The sequence below is a fragment of the Danio rerio genome, chromosome 7 (assembly GCF_052040795.2).
Source record: "Danio rerio strain M-AB ecotype USA chromosome 7, GRCz13ab, whole genome shotgun sequence".
NCBI lineage: Eukaryota > Metazoa > Chordata > Actinopteri > Cypriniformes > Danionidae > Danio > Danio rerio.
Genome location: NC_141027.1, coordinates 26,071,097 through 26,096,016, shown reverse-complemented (window position 1 = coordinate 26,096,016; position 24,920 = coordinate 26,071,097). Strand labels below are relative to the sequence as shown.

General features: G+C 36.8%; 1 protein-coding gene across 2 annotated transcripts; it reads right to left on the bottom strand.

The window, feature by feature from the left end:
• Window positions 1-378: 378 nt before the first annotated feature.
• Window positions 379-21,918, bottom strand: pelp1 (proline, glutamate and leucine rich protein 1). Of its 2 annotated transcripts, none has more exons than XM_087260993.1 (17): window positions 21,767-21,918; window positions 21,383-21,447; window positions 20,288-20,393; window positions 18,741-18,890; window positions 17,844-17,915; window positions 17,699-17,758; window positions 17,419-17,575; window positions 17,027-17,159; window positions 16,429-16,909; window positions 13,889-14,661; window positions 13,244-13,357; window positions 12,955-13,099; window positions 11,694-11,847; window positions 11,556-11,611; window positions 11,242-11,466; window positions 5,076-6,866; window positions 379-915 (listed from the first exon to the last, which is right to left on the bottom strand). In XM_087260993.1, the coding sequence occupies exons 12-17, from the start codon at window positions 12,988-12,990 to the stop codon at window positions 823-825; spliced, it is 2,355 nt and encodes a 784-aa protein (XP_087117119.1). In that variant the 5' UTR covers window positions 12,991-13,099; window positions 13,244-13,357; window positions 13,889-14,661; window positions 16,429-16,909; window positions 17,027-17,159; window positions 17,419-17,575; window positions 17,699-17,758; window positions 17,844-17,915; window positions 18,741-18,890; window positions 20,288-20,393; window positions 21,383-21,447; window positions 21,767-21,918; the 3' UTR covers window positions 379-822. The 2 variants fall into 2 exon arrangements, with proteins under 2 accessions (XP_087117119.1, XP_087117118.1); XM_087260992.1 differs by having other exon boundaries at window positions 13,889-13,977; window positions 16,822-16,909.
• Window positions 21,919-24,920: the final 3,002 nt, after the last annotated feature.

Below are 24,920 nucleotides of genomic sequence, written 5' to 3'. Positions count from 1 at the left end.
GGTCGAAAGTATGCGTGCATGCTCTCTGTCTCACACACACATATGTAGAGATAGAACGTTCCTGTCAACATACTTTTTATCTTTGGGCTTTTTATAGAAAGTAGCAAGTCTTTACAAGTCAATAGGCGCAAGTCCAAGTGAAAGTCATTCATGTTCAAGTCCAAGTCGAGTTGCAAGTCTTTTCATATTTTGTCAAGTCGAGTCTGAAGTCATCAAATTCATGACTCGAGTCTGACTCGAGTCCAAGTCACATGACTCGAGTCCACACCTCTGGTTTCCCATTACAGCATTAGGATTTCGTTCAAACTGTGGTCATGATTTCACTTACAAAACTAAAATTTGTAAGATGCCAAATTTCAACAGAACTCATGAAAAAAGTGCCGTAACCAGTTCACTTTATTGCATGATTGCATACAACACAATGCCAAGACATGTGTTACACATACAAATGATATTACAAAAAAAAGAAACAAAACAAGGCCACAAAACAACATTACCTATATTGCCAAAGCTGATAAAAACACTTTTGAATACTTGAGATTACATAAGCATCATATGTCTATTAAGCTGCCAAATAGGAAAAACACTAGCCAGGACCACCAAGAAGGTTTATAAACCGTTTTTGCAGAGTTATATTGAAGAAAAGGTATACTGGACTTTAGGAACCTGAAATCTTAAAACTCTCACTTTGGAGCATCTCTAGTGCAACTACAGCAGAGTTTGATGGGACAGTATCTGGGAGATTTGACCATGTGTGACCATTCAGGATTGGACTAGGTTTTTGGTGACGTGGCGTTTGTTTGTATGACATGTTTGGTCATGTTAGGACTGTGTCTGTGAGGCACCGTGATCATCATCGTCTGGAGGGCAGTCCACAAAGTCAGCCAGCATGGAAGCCATTGCCTCATCATCTATCTGGAGGAAAGATTAAGTAAGACAAGAGAGTGAGTTCACACGAGGAAATATGCCACAGAGAAATGCTCTGAAATAACACTAGCACATGTCTAACTGTGTTTACATGCCTTAACCAGAATAAACAGTAGTCAAGTAGTTTAAATTGTATACAATTTTTTTCTACTGCAAGATACTCTCATTTGTTTCAGGCTTGCTCGACTGTCTAAACAGCAAACCAAATTGTGGCCAGAATGATATGCTCCTTAAGAATGTATAGGCTGATTTGCTGTGAATCTCTAGACAAAGTGCTGTTCAATGCAAATTGCATACTTAACACAGGTTCATGCAGAACTGCAGGTGACAATAGGGGTATAATGATTTATTTCAGTTTAAGATATTGGAGCTTTTGATACATGGTATTTGAGCTAGACATCTTATCAGGTCCTTAAATCAATACCTGACCCTAATCACTTCTCACTTGAATTACATATACATTAATTCAGTTTTAAAAAAGAAAGAAATTAACAGAGACACACCTGAAGGAATTAGACCAGAATCTTACCCAACTGCATTTAATTGCAAACATGATTGCCACATTTTTTATAAGTTACCCGAAACAAATCATATCTAACCCAACAAGAGTCAGAGGAAACGTTGAAATTTTAAACCTAATGCCATACAGGTCTCAGGTCGGACCACTGGTTTTTAGATCTAAGTGGACCGATGGAGACCTACAATTGGAACTATAGTTCATTTCAATACACGATATTGGACCTATAGTTTGATCATAGTTTGGTTATGATTGCTGTGGGGGCAGGATTCATTGATTAGCTTTTTGATAATAGTAATCATAGTAATCAATAGAACTTAATAATCATTGGAGCCAAGGGCCGGATTGGCTAATCGGGAGGACCGGACGTATTCCCAGTGGGCCGGTCCGTTTTTTGGTCACGACGGCCGCTGTCCCTAGCTGCCTGCACTCTGAGCAGTCGCACTTTTTTCTTTCATTTATTTATTTGACCATAGCCTCAATTTTTTAATTCATTATTTTACCACACATCCACTCTTTTTTTTTCTCGCAGCCCTATGAGCAGAATGCAGCGTGCAGGTTAATAATGTCCCATAAAGAAATACGATGTCTGTTTATTGTCAGATGTTGACTTTTAATCTTCACTCAGAGATAAATAAATTAAAGTAAACAAAATATAACCTCAAATTTCAACCATAACGTGACCACGTACAGATGCGTAAAGAAAACTGTGTGACTCCGCTGTCTTCTAAAGCATGCATTGCCGTCAGATTAGACAGATGCAGATCTTAAAGAGCCCGCACACAATTTTTAACATGCTACATATCCTCAATGCCAAAAGCAAAGAAAATCCATCTGAACAACACGTATGAATATTCTAAGTTCTCAAATGCAAAAATATTCAAAGCTGAAATGCATCATATAACATTAGTTATTAAATCTAAACAAATAGGCTCCTACAACATATTCAGATATTGCAGAAAAGGATATTGTGACCTTTTAAATAATTGTGTTGGAGACTTAGCTTCCCTTTAATGTTCTCATATTTATGACAAATATTTAAAGTTATAAAGCAGCTGTTTCATTGAAAAAGACCTGATAGTGACATTAGAAAATTCCATACATTTGATTTTAATCTTTATTTTATACATATGGCTTAATTCATATTTGTATTTATTTGACATTTTTTTATTTTAATGTTTGGATATTTATGAGCACTAACTCTTACAGAAAATAGATTCTGATACTGTTAAACATTACATTGTGTTAACTGTTTAAATAAATCTTAACTGTGAAGTACTCAATTATAAATCGTTGTTATTTTAAAGGGTCACGAAACACCAAAACACATTTTTGAGCTGTTGACAATCGTATAAGTGCCACACACAGCTATAAACACTATTAGGACACATATATTTCACTAAAAAGTGAAAATTGGTTGTTTTTGCGTTATTTCGAGCAAATTCGTACTTCCGGTTTAAAACAAATTTTTGAAGCTGCGTCATGGCCATGAGATCTTGACGTCTGTACCTGGGAATGCTGCATTATGCCTTTGAGTGTGCTGCATTAATGCACGAGTAAAACTTGGTTCAAACCAATTAGCGCGCTCTATTGTGTATGAGGTACAACTTCATTAATATGCATGCTAGCTTCGAAGACTTTACCTGAAACAGTGTTCAGACAGCAGAGAGACGCCACTTTGTGTTGCCAAAAGAAGTGGGAAAAGAATAAGAATTGTTTGGAGATATGGGTCAGAGTGTTGCTTTTATAATGTGCTGCAGTGAAAGTTTTGTTTTAATTTTCTCTCTATGAGAGCGCTGCTGGACTCACATGTGGATCAGTGCATGTGACGAGCGGCAGAAATACGTTTGTACGGAACATTTTTTAGCTGAGAGCTTTTCGCATCTGGAAATTGTGAAATGCGGATTTGCTGCTAGTCTCGTTTAAAAAAGACGCAGCTCCAGTATGTGTTGATTAGGACAGTCTCTACAGATTTGGTAAGTGTGTGCGATCAGTGCCCTTTCTTTGTTCATTCAGATGGCAAAGTTATAGTTTGTATCGTCAGCAATATTCTTTCAGTGTTTAAGTTACTTAGTTTACGTTAACATCACTACAATATTATGGACTGAAAGATCTGCTGTCAATGCTGCTCTCTGAGTATAAACGTGAACACTGCAAGCAAACTATTGCCGACCAATGGGTTTAATTTTCGCCGCATTTTGTGACAGTATTGTCTACACACACACGGTGTTCTGACCTACAGAGTGCATCTGAGTTTGCGAAAAATGCAGAGGTTTTTTCCTCTTGACTTATTCGACGTGCAGTATCAAACATTCCACCGTCATTAAACACAGTCACTGTCTTTCTCCTCTGTGTCTGTGTGCTTGTTTTTTTTCCTTGGTGAAAATCAGCGCGTGCCCAAATGGAAACTCCCATTTTTATTCAAACCCTTCCCCTTTTCCCTCCCCCGACACTACCACCCAAACAGAGCTAGACACACCCACTTTCCTGACTTTTTCCAAACTAAAGGTGTGAAAGCACCTTGCTGAAACGGGGGTTTCATGGTATAAAATAGACAGTCGTGAACTGAAGTGAGCCGGTCTAAGGCTTAAAACTCCAGGGTTGACAAGGAGTATGAATAAGACATTTGATCTGAATATTTTAGCTTTGTCGGCCTAAGCAACACATTGGGGCTACAAAGTTGCACAATTGCCAATTTATGACATGAGCAGCAATGCTCTAGCTCATGCAACAGTGTCTCCTGGCACACACGGTGTGCACAAGCAGAGTAGACTATATGCACAGCTAGTGTTTTTCAGCCAACTTCAGGTGAAAGCTTTATGTGACTATTTTTAGTTTCATATGGTTCCTTTTACAGCATTAATGTTGTAATGTAATTACAATACATTCAATTAAATAGAGTTAAGCATTTATTTCGATGTAAAAGCATAAAAAGATGAAACACTATTTAAACAGGTGCCGTCATTAGCCGCAGGCTAGCACAGAAATTCTATTGAAAATAGAGGGGTAAAATTAATTTCCATATTTTAAAGACATGGCGTAAAAAAAAAGATAATTTAATTCAGTGCTTCTTATTTGGTCTAATACACACTTTATATCGTAGACAGGCAGCGAGAATTTTTCGCAGATTTTTTTTTTTTTTTTTTTTTTTTAAACGCAGCAATTTTGTTTGGGATGACAATTAACATTTTTGGGCCTGATCTAAGCTCTAATGCTGGCTACACATAACTCAAATGAAAAACCAAGACGAGTGTTTTTGACAGCAGCAAAGGTGAACTCGCTTCAGCTCTTATTTAAAACTGCTTTTGAACTTAAGGGTGTGTGTCCACCGAAGCGCTCGGCTGAAAAAGCCTCAGCTTTGAGTACTTGAGCATTTCTGTTCTGCTGTGTTTTACTCAGAGTTAAATATTCTCCAACTATTGGCATATAAAAAAAACACTTTGCTTACAGTGCTTTGCATAAAACAGATACTCAGTACCTAATCACACTGCTGGATTTATAAATGCAGAGTTCCCATTGAAAATAACACTTAAAATACTCTTCATTTACATTTTATACCTGTCCCAGCTTGTGTAGGTAGGTGGGTAATGCATTCACAGCCCAAGGGAAGAAACCTTAGATGGACAGTTACCTTTTTCTTTTCAGACCCTTGTTCAGAAGACTCTCCTTCCTCGCGATCTTCCATTTTTCTCTTTGTGCCTCTTGTTTCTTCATCATCTTTCTCCTCAGTGGTTGCTTTTTCTTCCTCCACTGTCTCAGCTACACTCTCTATTGTCTCCTGTTCAGATGTAGATGGAGCACTCTGATCAGCTTTGTCTTCAGGCTGCAATTCTGGTTCTTGCTTTTGAACCTCGTCCTCCACAATCACTTCCTGAGCCTGCTGTGACGGCCCAGCTTCTTCTTCTTCTTCAGCTGGATCATCTGGCTTCACCTCTTCCTGTTCACATTCCTTTACTTCAGGTTCAACTGCCTCCACAGTGGTGTCCTCCTCAGGCTCCTCTACATCTCCCCCGATCACAAGAGTCTCTATTTGTTGCTTGTCAATCACAGGTTCGTTTCTCTCAACCGCTCCAATGTTCTCAATTTCCTCCAAAGTCGACTTCTCCTTGATCCTGTCCTCGGCATAGATGCTCCTCACACCCTCCATCTCCTCGATCCCGGGTTCAACTTCTCGTTCTCCCTCAACGCAGAACATTTCCAACCTCTGCTGCTCGTCTGGCTCAATCATGACCTCTGCCTCCTCCTCACCTATTATCGCTCTGCCATCATCTCCCTCCAATGGCTGGATCTCCTCGCTCTCCTCTTCATCTTCATCCTCACCCTCATCGTCTTCATACTCAAATTCCTCTCCCTCAAGGTACTCTTCATCATCTATAAAATCGCTGCCTTCCTCCTCTTCCTCATCATCCAAACCCTCCTCCTCTTCCTCTTCCTCCCCCAATTCATCTTCCTCCTCCAGCTCCTCTTCATCCTCCTCTTCGTCATCCGAACTGTTGATGTTGATAACATTCTGGTCCACGTCATTTCCTGGAGGCTGCTGTTGAAGCTGACGGCTGGTCTGTGCAATCTGGTTTTGAAGCTGCATCTGCAAAGACAGGCCCAGAGTTGGGGGCTGCCCACCTGGAGAAGTTTGCATCAACATCTGCTGAAGCTGCGGTCCACCTGTTAGTGAATCTGCAAGACCGACGACTGTGGCTGAGAGTGAGGCTGTGGCAGAGTTCAGAGGTGGCACTATAGCCACATGCTGAGCTGTTTGATTTGGTCCAGGGAAGGAGTTAATGTTATTAGCGGGCAGAATCTGGTGGGGAATGGAGCCAGGCAGCTCATTAGCTGAAGATGTGTCAGCTGATCCAACCTCACCCACCACTGGGGTGGAGGTCTGCAGACCTCCTACTGTTGAAACTGCTGGTTGAGACAACGATTGTGTATTTGCTGCTCCATCTTGCATCTCCATCATCATACCAGCTGGCATGATGACCACGCTATCATCTGAATCACTTTCCAAAGAGATCTCCACATCATCTGGCTCTTCTTTGTCGTAGCGAACAAAAACTTGCCGCTGACCTTCAGGGACTCCGAGGCCTGTCAGTTCTCCGGGTTGGGCGGGGGAGAGCAGCAGGTCACCTGGTGTGCCTGCTGAAGATGACAGAACTTGAGGTGCCAATGGTAGATGGTTCTCCAGAGATCCAAGGAGATTAGCAGGGCCTAACCCCATTGGATGCCTTGCAGGGAAAGGTGGCCCGGTTGTGGGTCCACCAAGAAGGGTAGGAATTGATAGTGAGGAGTTTTGGCCAGAGGCTAGGACAGGGGCCGAAGGGGTTGATTTGAGAGTTAGAGGGGTGAGAGGGAGTGAGATTGAGGGTGTGCGAGGATGAATAAGAGTGTTGCATATGATCAGAGCTTCAGCACAGAATGAAGATACCTGCAGGGGTTAACAGAGAAAATAACAAAACAGGAAATGTTGAAAGCCACATTAAGCAGGGTCAGAACAAATTTGACTACGCCAACACAGGATGAAAGAGACAACATGATCATTGTTCAAGAAAGAGTAGCACCAAATAAAAATATTTTGTGCCATATCTCAAAAACACAGCTCTCCAATCATTTACTTATTTTTAACTGTAAAACACAGGTTATCAAAAAATTTAAAAAGTGAAAGTTTATAACAATTAAGCATACAGCAACATCAAAGTTAACACCCCAGTTGTTGAATCAATCAGCACCCTTTAAAGTGAAATTATATTTGAAAGGGAAATACCAAGATTTCAACTAAATTTATTACAGCCAACTGCAAAGAGTTCAGCTTGATGGCTCTATGCAATTAAATTATGATTGTTTTTCTAAGAATGTGTGTGTTCATCTGAAGACACTCATGTATAGTCATTTAGTACAATACAAGGATATATAAATGCAAAAATCTTACATTTTAAACTACACTAGCATGCATTAAAGAAGTTTGAAACAACATAATGAATAAATAAAAACAGATTATAACTGAGATTGTCCTAAGCATCAAAACACAAGCATGACTGATATAAAGAAATGTGATAACTGTGTGATGAAAAACAGATACAGAGGCAGGTCCATGCCAGTGCTACTCTCACTTGGCAGTTTCTATTCTAGTTTCAAAATAGGCTAAATTTAGCTTTCAAAGACAATAAAAAAACCTGTTTGCCAGGCATAATATTTCATTTTAAACTCTCAATACTTTCCTTTACACCCTTTAAACATGAAAAGCTGTCTCCAGTTACAATCCCCTGCGTCATCTGAAGCAAACAGCCATAACACCACCCTGAATAAGCATTCATAGTGAAAGCATCCAGCCACATAAGAGAGGACAACATACTGTCTTTGTCAAAACAAATTTCTGTGTACGTCAAACTCTAGATTGACATTTTAAAATATGCTCACATGTTTAGGCAGGTATGGTAAAAATGATGTTTAATTTATTAAACGGCAAAGGGCTAGATTTTGCCACAGCTACAGTGATTTAACAAACCTCTGAATTAATACTTATGAATGAAGACAATTGGTGGCTGAAAACACTTCCACAAATAGGAAATACTTGAAACAATTTACAATTCATTTTATTCATTAAGATCAATTGCCTTAGGACTTTATATATTGTGAGCCAAATTCATTTAATCTAGATTAATCAAGTAAATGCCCACAAATTCTAAAGTAACACTGCAAGTTAACATGTATCAAATGCTGTAAAAATATTGCTCCGTGTTTGTCAATGGTATCTAATGCTTAAAGTGAGCCTCACCCTAAGTGTCGACATTGACTTAAACGCTCTTTTATTACAGCATACATTTGCTCAACTCTGTGGCCTTTTTGCAGCACTTATGCTTTTAATAGTACATGATGAACTCGGAGTCACAATAATACTAGCTTGGAATACTGAAATTCTAACAAGTGAAACTACTAGTGTGACACTCCCTCTGGTGGATAACATTTAGGTCTGTTATTCTGAGTGTGCGCTTATGTGTGCATTTAATAAGTTTAGGTATGCATTTTCTAAAGATCTACAGTGCTGTAAGTGCAAGGACACTGTTAGATATTCATAAAAAACTATATTTTTATATTCTATATTAAAATAATATTTTTCAAAATAAAGATAATGGCCTTGTATATTTTTTGGTTTTCAAACAGATTCCAACTGGTTTGATTTCATGTATCCAAGATCCCATTTTCACATGTTAATAGCAGGCTTTCAGTGATTCTTTTGTAAGTGGCCAGCTGAGACTCTGACACTGAAAAAGAGGACAAGCTCAAAATGTTTCCAAACAGTGTACACCTGTTTTAGCTTTGTAATGGGACTGATAAAAGTGTATGGCAACACCCTATCAAAAGAATATCCTGAAAATGTTTTGGGGTCACTAAATATTGTAAGACATTAAAGGGGCTGTTCACCTAAAAGTGCCATTGATTTCCTTAGCATTTTTTGTTCATACTATAGCTGTAAATGGCTGCTTTTTTGAGTATTATGTTTTGTCTTCACCAGAAGAAAGACATTCCTAAAAGTTTATAACCACTTGAGCGTGAGTAAATGATGAGGAAATTTGGTTGTACTTTGGCTTTAACTGGACTGATTTTTGCTCTTTTACTAAAGATCATTAACATAATAGGGCCTCTATTAAATTTGGCTAAAAGATTAACTCGCAAAGAAATATTTAATTCATGCAACCTTTACTTGTTTTTATAATGATGCTTCTACTGTATTGGTATTAAAATATTTATACGTCATTTAAGCAAAAAAGTTTGGTTTAAGAATGCACTGATACTGATGCTTGGATCGAATATCGGTTTGATACAGCATATTTTTGTTGGATCAGGTATCGGCCAGTTGGTACCGATCCAAATCTGATCTTGCGTGTGCGGTATATTCTGTGTAATTTATAAGCCAACAAAAGCCATGAAAGTAGTCAATTATAAGGGCCTAGAAAGTTGTCAGTTAGGCCTAATAAATCCCAATGTTCTGATGCCACTCTACAGTTTATTGAGAAATACAGATGAAAATTCAAGTGATTAAATCTGTTCACTTCAGTGCTTCCCCCACCCTCTGCGCCTGTCAATCTTTTTCCATTTATTCACCATTCAAACTGCGTGTCGCGGTCGGTTATGAAAACTCTCCAAGACTATTTGTTTCTGATAATATAAGTAATGTAGAAAAATGTATTTAGTTTTGCATTAAATGGGTGAAATTTGACCTGCAACAAAGAGTTCATTGCTGTTTCTAAATCATGTTGCGCTGTGTCTGTCAGATCAGCAGATCGCATTCGCAATACTGGAGTAGAGAGGGTCATTACCTGTTCTTCACACACAAAGTAGGCCAACCTGAAATGATCAATTAGAAAAAGCTCAATATTACATTGAACAGATCCTTAACGCACTGATTTCTTCCCTTTGTGGTGCTCAATTTTGAAAGTGTCCGCAGATTACGAAGGGCTGTAGGCTGTGTCTCAGTGATGCATCAATGCACCATAAAATTAAAATTAAAAATGTAAATTAAAATTATTCATATAAATCATTCTGACTGAGTTTGTAAAGCCTGGCTCATTGTGGTCAAAGTAGTTAATTGAATTAATAAAAGTGAAACTGACGGGCGCAATATGGATTGTAATTAATAGAAAATGACTTAGCCTATTATCGGCTACCCTGGAACTTCACTGCATATATGCCTGAATATTCACTACCCTGAATATTTCACAGTCATTTTATTTATATTAATATTTTACTTAACAGACCAGTTTGTGTTTTGATTAGGGTCAATAGTGGTAGCCTATTACAGATTTCAAAGAAAAATCTTAAAATTCAAAAAAAGGAAGCATAAGCTGGACCTGGCTGTAGCCTAGTTTACAGCAATCATGTTTATAGCAAGCATGTTTTATTTTATGCTTTAAGTTAGATTATGCGTTTATGATATACAGTAGGCCTATGGGTCTGTTATTTTTACAAAAAGATATACTATTTGAGTTTATCTTAAGAACTATAGAGACTGTATTATGCCTTAAAAAAAAATATGTAACAGTATCGGGATCGGATCTCTGGGTTGATACTTAGAATTTTGGAATCGGATTTAGATCTAAAAAATTGGTACCAGTGCATCCTAGTTTGGTTACCAACATTCATTAAAATATCTTTTATGTTCCTGACTCATTGCAAGGCTTAATCCTTAAGTTACCAAAACTTAATCATCCACATGTATTTTAAGACTTGTGACTGTGTGAGCATTTGAAGCATGCAGTAACAAGTAATTGTTTTGTATGTAGCTTTAACAAATATTAATTACATTTATATGATGAAAACTACACCCTTTTTTTTTATATTTGATTATTCAGCTTCCGTCCATGATTTATTATATATTTTTAAGATGCACTTTCCTACACATTTATCATAATGAATGTATTTTTTCCCCAAATAGCGCTATTCTAATCATCTGGTGAGAATATATTTATATCGTGAAATATATTGCAGGAAAAACAAAAATATTGCAAGGTTTACTGTTTTAATATCATGAAGGCCTAATGAAAATGAGAAATTATATTATTTTACGAATGAAATGATACTCCAATGCCAGTCTGTGCCGCATTACAAATATAAAACATTGTCAAAATAAAGTGTCAATTGCGTTAAGAATGTTAATTTCTTTTTATTTTAATTTATTCAACATTTTAAATATTAACATTCCAACAACCCACACAACTGATTTTGATATTGTGCACACTGCCAGTGAGTACTACCAGACTAACATATTCAACCCTAAGCTGTGACCAAGCATGTTGCTTTCTCACCTTGATGTTGCGGTCTCTGCGGCCGTGGCTGAAGATGGACACAGCGCAAGACAGTGGAGGAGGCCAGCGGGGAGAGGGCACCAACACAAGTGCAAGTAACACTCGATAGAGCTCGCGGCGAGGAGAAGGACTGCCATACTGTCCACTGATAGCCCCTACCTCCTGCAAACAGTGAGCCTGCTGCTGCAGACGCACACACAGAGGAACCACCAGGTCTTGGATCCTCTGACAGAGGAGAAAAACAATATCAAACACCACACTTTTAGCACAGGACATCAAAACCTGAGCAACAAAATAAACTGTATTAAACAAACCTTATGCAGTTCTTCTTTCAACAAAGTGCCACTGGTCAAAACAATCTGTCTCAATGCTGTAAAGAAAATTGCTCTTCATCAACAAATGATGTTTTATTCTAACACATCTTGAAATATTGAAATGCACTGAGCACTCACCCCGAAGAGCAGCGACGCACGTGTCTTGATTTGCGAGCACATCTCCTTTCCTCTGTATCGTCAATCCTTCACCCATTCCTTTAGCTCGACGAGGACCAGACTTGCCAGCAGAGCCAATCAGGTCAGTCATTGATGACTGTTGCACAGAACGAAGCTGGACAGGAAAGATTCAACAATTGAAATAAGAAATGTAAGGCTATGATTTAAACATATTAACACTCACCAAAACTCATGAATACATATATTAAAACATATATTTAACAGTAAAAATGGTCATTTGAAAAGTTTTATCAGAACTGAAATAAGTGTCCCCACTTCAAGACAAACTTCTAAAATGAAAAACTCTCAATGACTTATTTTCATAACCTATAATGAATATGAGCGTTTGAACATTTGAGCGTTTACAGTTTGTCTCCACAAGTGCAGAAATGGTATGTGTTTTTTCTACTATGATTACAGGTATCCAGTTTTCTTCATAATGTCTTCTTTTGTCATTAAAAGAACAAAAAAAAGGGAAACAGGTTTGGAACAAGTGAAGATGTTTTAGGGCGAACTATCTCTTTAAATATTTTGAATTTGTCAAGCTGTGTGTTTTACCAATTGCAATGTTTTTCAGTGAATATTAAATTACTGAAAGAGCTTCCGTTTATTTTGTATACGTTTAAAAGTAACTTCAAAGTAATTAGTAATCTGATTACTTTTGACGAAGTAATTAGTGATGTAATCAAATTAGAGTTTTCTAGTAGTAATCAGTTATTAGTAATCTATCACTTTAAATAACTAACCAAACACTAATTCTAATATAAAAGGCAAAAACGCTGTGATAAAATCATATTAGATAAATGGCAAGTAAAACATTTTAAATGACAAATAAAAATACCTGATATTACATGACTAGAATCAACAACAACAAAAAAATCTTCTAAATTTTAATGTCTCTAACAGATTTTTAAAATTCCATGATATAATACAATTTCATGACCCTTGAGATCCCTGTTAAAGGGACAGATTATTCATCATATTTCAACCATTGTGCATATGTTGGAATTTTGTGTCTTTCCTTTGATTTGAAGCTACTAATTTCCATGGTATTTTTGTTCTTACATTGAAAGTCAATGGCTACTCCTCAAAATATTTACTTTTGTGTCCAACTGATTAATTTCAATGATTTGCAACCACTTGTGTTGGGGGTAAATGATGACAATTTTAATGTTTTTTAATCTTCCTTGAGATTATTGTGTTGCCAACATTTTTAGCTCACCTTGACTGCTTCTGATCCTGGTGTCACGTCACCCATCAGGTGAGTAAACAGTAATTCTGTGTGTGAAGGGCTTCCCTGAAGCAGAGCGGCTCCTCCAACTCTTACCCACAGTTCTATGAGGCGGTACACAGCCACTCGCACAGCACTAAAGGTGAACACAGCAACATATCAATCTACAGTTAACATAAACAAAGAGTAAACTGTCTGGTCTGACTACTTCTAATCAGATGACCAAAAATGAAAAAAGTGAACACAGTGCTTTTAGCCATCATCAGTGTTTATGTTGTACCTGTATGCTCTCTGCTGGCCAAGACTGGCCTCAGGCAGAGGCGTCCATGCAGACAAAGACTGAGAGAAAAGCCTTGTGAGCACACTGCTATACTGGACCAGTCCACCACCAACACTATACCAAAAACCAGAAATCAAACAATTACACTATTCATGCAACAGTAAACATGCAGCTGGAGCTTTTCATCTTACAGTTTTAGATACTACAACAAAAGATGAGATGCATTTAGAAGTGTTGAGTCACAACACTAATTGTTTAGATGGCAGGTGTTAGTGTATGTCAACATTACCAAAATTTTAGCAGAAAAATCTGTGCTTTAAAAAAAAAAAAAAAAACGAAATCTTACAAAAGAAAACCTGCTTTTAGGGGGTTCAAATTTGCCACATCAAAAAACAAAAAAACAAACAAAAAACTTAGAAATAAATAAAACATAACAAATATACAATAGTCAACATGTCAACAAAATTGGCATAAGACAAGAATGGGTGTTGTTTATTAGATGTAGGTCAATGTAGATTAAATGTTATGATCCACTTCAAATGTTGACTACTGCATATAATTAATAGCAAGTTGTATACACAAACAATAATCTATGAAAAGTAGCTATTTAGACAGCAGAATGAATGTGAGTGCATGTGTGCTTACGCTTTGATGAGGGCAGAAAGCAACTCCAGAGTGTCATTGTGTATTGAGGGTAAAACCAACAGCTTCTGACATCCATCACCTGTTGGACTCTAAAAGAGACCCCTCGGGTTAACGTCTTCAAGTTCAGGTTGCTCTATTGGCATGACATTTAGTACAGTATTCCCAAAGCATCTTAGATATCTATAAAATATGTAATATATAAACATTAAATTGATAACATATACAGCAAATTAGAAAAAATTATAAAAACAGACAATATCTCTAAAATGGATAATATTTATTAACAATTCATTATTAATTAGAATAAAACGCGTAGATTATTTATGTAAGGCAAGTGTGTTGATTGACCATTTCTAATGATGTACATATATTTTACAGGCAGTTTAGATGTCTCTTCGTCCTCTCCCGGTATACAGTAAAGTTTTATTTAATCATTCAGATTTAATAATTTATTATTTACTTTTTCTCTGCTGTGAAGCCAAGAAGAAAGTAGTCTTGAATAAAAAAAAATGAAATTTTTGAAAGTGAAAGCAAGAGACGACTCCCGGACTCTTGAGGACAGGGATGTCCTAACTCGGTCCTGGAGGGCTGGTGTCCTGCAGATTTTAGCTCCACCTTGCTTCAACTCACCAGCAAGAATGTTTCTAGAAAGCCTAGTAAGAGCCTAATTAGCTAGATCAGCTGTGTCTAATTGGGGTTGGAACTAAACTTTGCAGGACACCGGCCCTCCAGGAGCGAGTATGGACATTCCTGCTTTGGGAGATTTGTAAACACTAGCCACATTTCCACTATCGGGCCAGTGCGAGCCAGGGCTTTAATCGGGCCGGGCCGGGCCAATAGCCCGGAAGGTTGAGAAATGAGGCCGAAATCATGTCGCGTTTCCACTGACGGGCTAATAGCTCACAGCGCGTCACGCAAACACCGCCCACAGAACGTCCCCGAATCAAACGTCACACAACCCGCCCACTTCAGATAAAGCACACCATAGAATCATCACTAAACGAAACCTTTAAAATGAAGACAACCGAAACAAACAAATGACACGTTACTGTACAGCAGTACATGAAATGTCTATACGCACAGACCTGTGTATTTCCATTCATTACATTTGTTTACTCGCCGACCAACTGGCATTGTGCATCGACTGCTCTCGCCGAACGCAGGGACACATCACAGAGAGCGCACACATCCATAATATAAAGCCACAGAAATTCTCCTTTATAACTCGATATTGCATGTATTTTATAACATCCTCGTTTTGACAGAAGTCGTGTTAAGTGTTTCAGCATAAGAGCGAGTAGCCTAATAAAATATAGCCATACTTGTTGCGCTCGGCAGCTATTCACTAAAGCTCTTAATTTAAAGTTTCATGTATAAATTTAACCACGTCATATAAAAACATAAACAGTTGTTTGAGGATATAGAACACATTTTGTGTGTGGGCTTTCCCCCATATGCGTTAAAGCAGCGAGCGCTGCGCAGGACTGGGTGACAGAAAAAAAGGTATAGGAGATTCTGCTTTCACTCACCCAAATAATGCTCTGTTTGCGCGATTTGATTACTATCATCGTATCCAAATACTTTATAAATAATATTTCAAACCTTCTCCGGTGTTAATTGTTTTTATAAAATATCGAAAATCTTTTTTTTCAGACAGGTCTTTGTAAAATGAAAGTTATAGGCTATATATGTAGCTTTAAAACGGTTCGATTTATGTATTGTATATAGGCTACCTACATATAGCTAGCTTTTATTTATTTTATATTGGTTTATTTATTTAATGTGATTTTATATATATCCGATATTTGTAATTCTTTAAATTATATTTCATTAAAGCTTAGGCTATTTTATCAAGATATGACACTATATTGTTTAAAGTCTATGAAAGTGGGCACGTATTTTGTTAAGTTTTATGTCCTTCTGTTGTATTTATATTGTGTATTATCTCCAAAATAAATAAAGAAAAAAGCAGCTCGCGGCATAACAGAGCTGTGAAGGAGCGCTTTTGCCCGGTCTCACACACACATACAGGCATCTAAACGCGCACAAACAAACATTTTAAACTTGACAAAAACTCTCGAAAGCCTTTACTGTCTGCTGTGTCTTTATGGTGTAAAGCTTATTATGCGTTGTTGAAACACAAAGGAGGACGCAGCAAAAAACGTCACTATAAATTAAAACTACTTTATTACTTTATGCAGCAGCCTTACATTTAAAAGGGAAAAATAAGGGTGATTATACGCAAAAAGACCCCAGACTATATAAGGCTAGATGTTTTCTTTCCCTTATTTCTTTATTTGTTTGGCGCATGTACTCATGTGCGATCAGAAAACTGCCCGCCTCTCCTTTCACTCCGCCCCGAAGCCCCAGCTGGCCCTCCTTGGCCCAAGGTATTCGGCGGGCCGAAAAAGGCCGGCCGCTGGCCCCAAGAAAGCCCCGCTTTGGCCCGATTAGGCCCCGGAAGTGACAGTGGAAACCCCACTGGCCTTGGCTCGCCCTGGCTCGCTCGCTTTAGGCGCGATAGATGGAAACGCGGCTACTGACTGGACACATTAAGCCTCAAAATGGTGCATTATGTGGGTCTCTGCAGAGCAGGTGAGACTGTCTGAGGAAGTGTTGTTGACAGTTCTCACACGCACACACAATGAGCAGTCCAAAATGTGTAGAGTGACTCTTTTTGTCCAAAAGCGACTTACAATTGAGGAGGAATTCAGTGATTCAACAAGAAGAGTCAATACACATAAGTGCTAAATATACAAAGCAACTGTTTGTGCTGAGAGAATTTAGTGCTAGAGTAAGGAGGGGAAGATTAGATTTAAGATTTTATCTATAGTTTCCATCCAACATCCTAAAATGTACACTGAATTTTATGAATTAAAAGATCAACTTAGAAGCACAGAAAGATACAAAAAGAAACAGAGTTAAAGTCTTACAATGCTCTTTGTGTTGACGGCCAGAGCTCGACACAATAAATTAAGCACATGCTGGACAGGTAGACGGACTGAAGATGCAGGATCAACACTAGACAGAGAAGTAAATAAAACAAGATCTCATAAACCCTAATTACAAAGTACAAAATATTTATGAAAATAAACATTTCAAATAACATCAACATAGTCGTACGACATAAGCACTTACCTAAGTGTGTGCTTCATAGCTAGAGTAACAGCCTTGTAGCGATGTTGGAGCTGAAGGATCAGAAGTGGATCTACATCATCCAGAGGGGGGAAAGGCAGCTCCACACCGGGACCCTCATACTGAACTGTCCCTTCTGAAACAGCAACACAGGAAAAACAAACAAGAGAAATTAAATTTCTACTACATACAACAAAGACAATTCTTGGAATACAGCAACAAAAAGTTTTCCTGTAGCTCAAAAAGTAAAGTATGTGCTAGCAATTTGAGGGTTGTAGGTTCGATTTGCAGGGAAAAACAAGAACTAATGATTTGTGTAGCAATTTGTTTTGGATAACAGCGCATGTGAAATGTATAAACGCAAACAAAAACATGCATTCAAAACACTTACATACCCGTTTCTGCACCATGATAAAGCTGTCCCAGTATGCTATTGGCTGATGCTAGAAGGCAATGGAGCTGATTGGTCCAGCCTTCAGCCCTGCGCCCACCTCCACCTCGCTCCAACACTCCCCCCAGACAGGGCAATCGGCCATAACACTCACAAGCCACCTACCGAAAACAAAACAATGAGACAAGATCCCAAAACGTGATTCAATTGTTTTCAACAGTCAATTATTCTATAACACACTTTTATTCACATTGTAACACACTAAACTACTATAAGTAACTTACCTCTTGTACTTTTGGATTATCTGAGTCCATTTTTGAGAGGAAATATGCTCCAAGCTTTTCCTGCAAGAGAAAAATTTTAGCTTTATCAGATACTAAATATCTATTTATGGAAAAACATATTATGTATTTGTATGGAAGTACTGACCCGCAGAGATCCGCAAGCTCGTGGGTAGTAGGTCATACACGCCATCATTCCCTTCATAGCAGCTAGGTGGCACTATGAGAAAAAGTTTATTTTAACACAATAACTTTAACCATATAGACAAAAATGTTTGGTAACATGTAAACCAAAGCTGCATTTAATACCATTTAAAGTCACATAATCACTCAATTCTTCAGAAATAAAAAAATGCTGATTTTATGCTTAATAAATACTTATTTTAATTAATGCTGAAAACAGCTTCTTAATAATTTTGCTAAAAACGTTTTTTTTTTTTCAGGAATCTTTGACGAAGAGTTAGTTAGAAAAAAAACATTTGTGTGAAATAATCTTCTGCAAAATTTAAAGTGTCTTTGTTTTTGGCTAAGGCAAATATGTCATTAGTGAACAAAAGCATCACAATCAGTGACCCAAACTTTTGAACAGCAGTGACTATAAAACGTTTCAACAAGTAAACCAGCTCAGAAGGAACTATTAGTATTATAACCCATAAGAAATACTGACAATACTACAGAAATTATTTGGTTTGATTTAAAAGCACATTTAGGCCATATTTAAACTTGGTATTAAGATGCATTTTTCTCAGTCACAAGCACATGACTATAAAATCAGATGCAAATGAGGTCTAATACAGAAAGCTGCTGTTCCCAATATTGTTGTCTGTTGTCTCTTTTCATGTTCAAATGTAAATTGCAAACTTATTTAAAAAAAATAAATAAATAAAAGATTAAAGTTCAGAAAAAGCCTTACATACTGCACACCCACCCACAGAAAAATGAAAATAATAAAAAATGACAAAGTTTTAATACAAGATGCAAACTGATGCTTTAAATAATAATTAATAATAAAAATAATAACAAAAATAAAACATGACATTTTTACCTCTGATTTAAGACTGAGCAGTGAGGTCAGGACGCCCAAGATGGAGTTGAGTCCCACCTCTCTGGCCAGCTCCGGCAGCTGAGACGAGTACTGTAACATGTCCTGCAGCACATTCACAGCCAGCTGCACGGTCGGGAGAGGAGCCTGCGACTGTGTGTTTGAGGAACAGCAGACGCATCACAGATCAACAGTGTTTTCATGATGCACCCTCCTTAACTGGTCATATTATAGGCACAAAATGCAAACAATGCCCCTGAACTGAATAAACTCCCATATTTTGCTGATTACTGCAGCTTAAAATTATTAATCCTTGTCATGTTTTAGGCTGTACTAATTGGTTGCACAGGGGAAAAAATATATGTATAAATAAATGTGATGCGTGTACACGCATGCACGCACACACACAGCCCTACAAAACCCCAACCATAACCTAACCCTATACAAAGTATTATATGGTTGGCCAGACTGAAGAGGATTTTCAGAATCTTGATAACATTGATGGATGTCTTTTTATCCTTTGCATGAAATATCAGTCTAATATCTTAATATAATATGTTATCTTAATATTAGCCTACTATCTTAACACTGCACATACAGTTGACGTCAGAATTATTGGGCCCCCTGTTTGTTTTTCCCCAATTTCTGTTTAACGGAGAACAGATTTTTTTTCAACACATTTCTAAACATAACTACTCATTTCCTAATAAATTATTTATTTTATCTTTGCCATGATGACAGTAAATAATATTTGACTAGATATTTTTCAAGACACTTCTATACAGCTTAAAGTGACATTTAAAGGCTTAACTAGGTTAATTAGGTCAACTAGGCAGGTTAGGGTAATTAGGCAAGTTATTGTATGATGATGGTTTGTTCTGTAGACTATGTAAAATGTTGTTTAAAAAGCTAATCATTTTGACCTTAAAATGTTTTAAAAAAATTAAAAACTGCTTTTATTCTAGCCGAAATAAAACGAATAAGATTTTCTTTAGAATAAAAAAATATATTATTAGACCGTGAAAATTTCCTCGCTCTTTTAAACATCATTTGGGCAATACAAAATCAAAAAAATAAATAAATAAATAAATCAAAGGGCGGTTAATAATTCTGATTTCAACTGTACGTACCGGTTACCATATATTACAATCAGTTTGTCAAAATATTGCAGTTTCCTTACAAAGTCTTTCTCTATATGATTTAGCAGATTCCACATTTCTTTTCTGGTTTACACAGCTTAAATATGGAACAATGTGTTCGGTAGTACATTAACTATACAATGAATGCTCTTGCTTACATCCAACTATTACCAGTGTGGTTAACAGCCAAAAACCTGACGTAACAGCAAGTCCTCTAAATAATCTAGAAAATTTAGACATAGGCTCCTTAGGCCATATCCACCTTGGACAGCTAAAACACCAATTGCTATATATATATATATATATATATATATATATATATATATATATATATATATATATATATATATATATCTGGAATGAGCAAGCATAAGAACCAGAACTAATCAAATGTTTTAAGTTATCTCTCACCTGGATGATCTGCTGTAGTGTTCGCAGCCATGACAGGCAATGCTGCTGAAACACTTCACTGGAACTGTCCTTTACCAGCACAGACAGGAGACACAGGCCTTCAAACCTAAAACGCATGCAAATGAGTGTATAGTAAAGTACCATGAAAGAATCTGCGATAGAGCCTTGTTCATTAAAAAAAAAAAACATGCACAGGTGAATCATTCAAATTATGGTAAAGAAATTAAAAGACTTCAGTGTTTGGCAGAACGTAACAGTAGTTTTAAATAACAACTTTTAAAGACGTATTGTTTGCAGTTTAATTGTACGAGTTTCAAGTTTGTTGCTATATCAGCTTCAATGACAATTTCATGAGAAAAACATAAATAACATGACCATTATATAATACGTTTTTTAAACAATAAAAAGACACCAATAATAAAAAAATACATAAGATAAAAAAAAGTTTCTAAAGATTTACTTTTGATGTAGATTCTACCATTTCTCATTCACGTTTTTTAAAAAAAAGTCTCTCCAGATTAATTTTGTTGTATGACAACATTAAAAATATAGCATTGGATGAGTATTAAAGTGTACCCACATAAGAAATCACTGTAGGTGGGTTAAAGTTAGGTTCATGATTAACTTTAATCATAGTAATACATAGTATTTTATAATGATTATAAGTATATAGCCACAAAGATAAAAAATAAAGAGTTACTGGATTATTTTGGGTCATAATTACAGGCCAGAAAAATAGATCTTAGTGCCTTATGACATTACATCTTATTTCCAATCATTTAGTAGGTTCACTTATGCGTTCTTATATAGTTCTTATGGTCTTAGAACTAAACCTCTAAAAAACTATTCAAGTCCTCAAATTTATTTTGCATGACATAACACTTCATATCCTAAAAAACTCTGTGAATGTCTAGGTTTTCCCTCATTTGAATTCAAGATTAAAAAACTTCACTTAGCTTTTTTAAGTCAACAGCAGACTAAATGTCTCAGTAGGGTTTGATCAAGAAGAATGTTTTTAACGGTTTGTGCAAATGCAAGAGAAATGACCTGGGAGTGCACAATTCTGAGTGCAAAAGTAAACTCTTGACAGCTCACCTGGTTTTACTGGACCCAAGTCGAGCATTACTGAGGCCCACCAGACCACCCACAGCTCCAGAGCTCTAAAATTCAGTCAATACAAACAAATGAAGGTCTGTTTTCCAAGGTAAACTGAAAGATGCACAATAGGATACGACTAGACATGAAACATACACTAAACTAACAATAAAGACTTGACGAAAGCTTATTTACTCAACAAATGGCCACATTAGTTAATAAAAATATATATATCTATACAACGCTTTATATTTACTCTGGCTTTGTTTACAAAGCAAGCGTGCGACGCGACGCCACCAAATGTCGCTTTCATTTAAATGAAAGGAGCGCACAGTTCCTCGCGTCGCGAACTGCCAGTGCAGACAAAAACAGCCTCCGTCCTACCTGAGTCCCAACCGCTGCATGCTCACGGTAGTTTGCTAGAAGAGCGGGTAGAAATTCAGGTCTCTCCTCCTTTAAAACGGACACCAGCCCTTCCGTTAAACGAGTAATGTTGGGGCCATGCAGCCAGCTCGTTGAAGCCATCTTAGCGCCCCAGTGTGACGCGCAAATCCCGCGACCAGTGTACAGTTAGGTTGACGTCAACATGTCGCGTCAGCGTCAAAGGTGTTTTGTTTGTTTGTATGGTTTGTATGTAGATGATCACGCCTTTGCTAATTATTAAGCTTTTGTACACAAATCAACCGCTGGTTACTTAACGTTAAATAAAGTATAAAAACATGTTTATTGTAGTTATTTAAAAAAGTAACCACACATCTATGCACATAATAAATAAATAAAAAGCCAAGTAAACTTACTATCACATAGTTAACAGTATAATTACTTTTTACTTAGTGGGGAAACTACACTTCTATAAAACTAAAACTAAAATTTTTCCTTAAAATCTAATTTTGAACGAGATTTCAAGATTTTTTGTAGCCATACAGTAGTAGTTATAGAATAATTTAAGTATGTTTTAATACCTCTTTTTTATCAATTTGTTGATTAAATGGAAGTTTTCAAAGCACCAAGCTCAAGTTAGGACACACACTAGATTTGTTTTTCAAAGAACATAAAAACCTTGTAATCATAAGGTTGACTGGAATTGACTTGTAATTAAATCATCAGGCATTGAAACTGATAGGCCAGATTGGAAATTATTTAATAAACATCCTATTTCAGGTCACCAAATAACTGATTTTCTAAGCTACTTGTGGTTATTACTTACCAATACCACAAATATACATAAAAACACACAAATCAAATGCTTCCAAACCTTTAACTGGCAACTAGGCCCTATTCAATATTAATTTTACCATTAAGAAATCACTTTAAAATAATTCTTAGGAATCCTACATGAGCATGTTATTTTCTATAGACAAAGGTATAAATTAGGATAATGCGAGGACACATCATTACAGCAGTTCAACATCCATCCATCTGTAGTTGCTTTGTGACTGCATGCAGTTTTTAAAATATGTCACTTTTATAATTAGATCTTGAATAATCTTTGTAAGCTGGTTTAGAACAGGCATTGCTCACCAGTTGCCCATATTGCAGATGGATTTTAATGAAGATATTACACACCAGGTTCATCATATAGTGAAACTCCATAATGTGCTTGAACACCGTGATGTATTTTATAATCAAGTTGTTGTTTGTGAAATAAAAAATAATATTGAATAAATTTAGCACTTTAATTACAAATGAATAAGTATAAATAGACACTTGTACAACAGCCTGCATGAAATTGTAAATATCTTACAGCACATTCTGCAAATGATTTCCCCTGACCATGCAGAATTGAAGGAATCAATCAGCTTTTAGCCTAGAGAGGAAACCACTCCTCAAATCAGCTCAATTTCCTCCTCGATTCTGATTTCATTAGACAGTCACACTTAATATGCTCAGTATTAGTAGTCTTGCTAAATGGTCAAAGGAGAGATGCCCAATTTTGCAATATGCATCAAGTTAGATATTAAAACTATTTTATATACACAAAAATTATGTTTGTAAAAATTATGTCAAAATATGGCTAAATTAATGCTTCCGTCATCTTTTTCTTTTGAACATGTACTCTTTAAAATATAAAAGAATAAGTGATCATACCGAATTTTAAATGACTAAATATATTTGAAAGATAGTGGCAAAGTATGAATAAAAAACAAACAATTAAACCATTTTGAGGATCCAGTTTAATATTACAAAACGTTTCAAACCATTTTTGCTTGAAATAAGCTTGACAAGATTCTTTTTTAGAAGAAAAGCCGTTGTTAAATTTAATGAAAATTTTGTGGGTGCTGACTTAAAAGAATGTGTACGTGTAATACAGTATACACTCACTAGCCACTTTATTAGGTACACCTGTCCAACTGTTTATTAAAATTTTTAATCAGCCAATCACATGGCAGCAACTCAATGCATTTAGGCATGTAGACACAGTCAAGACGATCTGCTGCAGTTCATACAGCATTATAATGGGGAAGAAAGGTGATTTAAGTGACTTTGAATGTGGCATGGTTGTTGGCGCCAGAAGGGCTGGTCTGAGTATTTCAGAAACTGCTGATCCACTAGGATTTTAACGCACAACCATCTCTAGGGTTTACAGAAAATGATCCGAAAAAGAGAAAATATCCAGTGAGCAGAAGTTTTGTGGGTGCAAATGCCTTGTTGATGCCAGAGGTCAGAGGAAAATTGTTACAACTGAGGTAAGCAGAAGAGCATCTCTGAACTCACAACACGTCCAACCTTGAGGCGGATAGGCTACAGCAGCAGAAAGCCACACCGGGACTCACTCTTGTCAGCTAAGAACAGGAAACTGAGGCAACAATTCACACAGGCTCACTAAAATTGGACAATAGAAGATTGGGGAAAAACGTTGCCTGGTCTAATGAGTCTCAATTTCTGCTGCAACTTTCAGATAGTAGGGTCAAAATTTGCTGTTAACAACATGAAAGCATGGATCCATCCTGCATTATATCAACAGTTCAGGCAAGTGGTGGTGGTCTAATAGTGTTGGGGATATTTTCTTGGCACACTTTGGCCCCATTAGTACCAATCGTCAACACCACAGCCTACCCGAGTATTGTTGCTGACCATGTTCATCCCTTTATGACCACAGTGTACCCATCTTCTAAGTAACGTGCCATAAGCACAAATCATCTCAACAGACTAGTTTCTTGAACATGACAATGAGTTCACTGTACTAAAGTGGCCGGTGAGCGTATATATGTGTGCGTCTAGTATAAAATATATATAATAGCCAATTTTAACTACAAATTTTAATGTACACAAAAGTTTTTATGCCTAAAAAAACACTTTTTACCACTGACCCATGTACTGTTTCTGCAGGAGATATTCATTTCTTATGTTCATACGTTAAAATAAAATGTCATTTGAAAAGTAAAAGAATTAAAAATAGCAAATGTTTGGCTCCTAAACGTAACCGTTTAAGATACACGTTATACCTGAACTCGATTTGTGTGTATGTTTAGTATGACTGCACTATTGACCGCTAAAGAAATCAATGCAAAATCTTTCCATTCCAACATCCCATAAT

Bases quoted from the DNA above. Each gene is read 5' to 3' on its own strand.
- pelp1 (XM_087260992.1), bottom strand. From the start codon at position 21,907: ATGGCTTCAACGAGCTGGCTGCATGGCCCCAACATTACTCGTTTAACG. The intron at 21,448-21,766 runs GTAGGACGGAGG...ACTGAATTTTAG, and splicing joins ATGCAGCGGTTGGGACTCAG to AGCTCTGGAGCTGTGGGTGG. The intron at 11,848-12,954 runs GTGAGCTAAAAA...TTTCCTGTCCAG, and splicing joins CAGGATCAGAAGCAGTCAAG to CTTCGTTCTGTGCAACAGTC.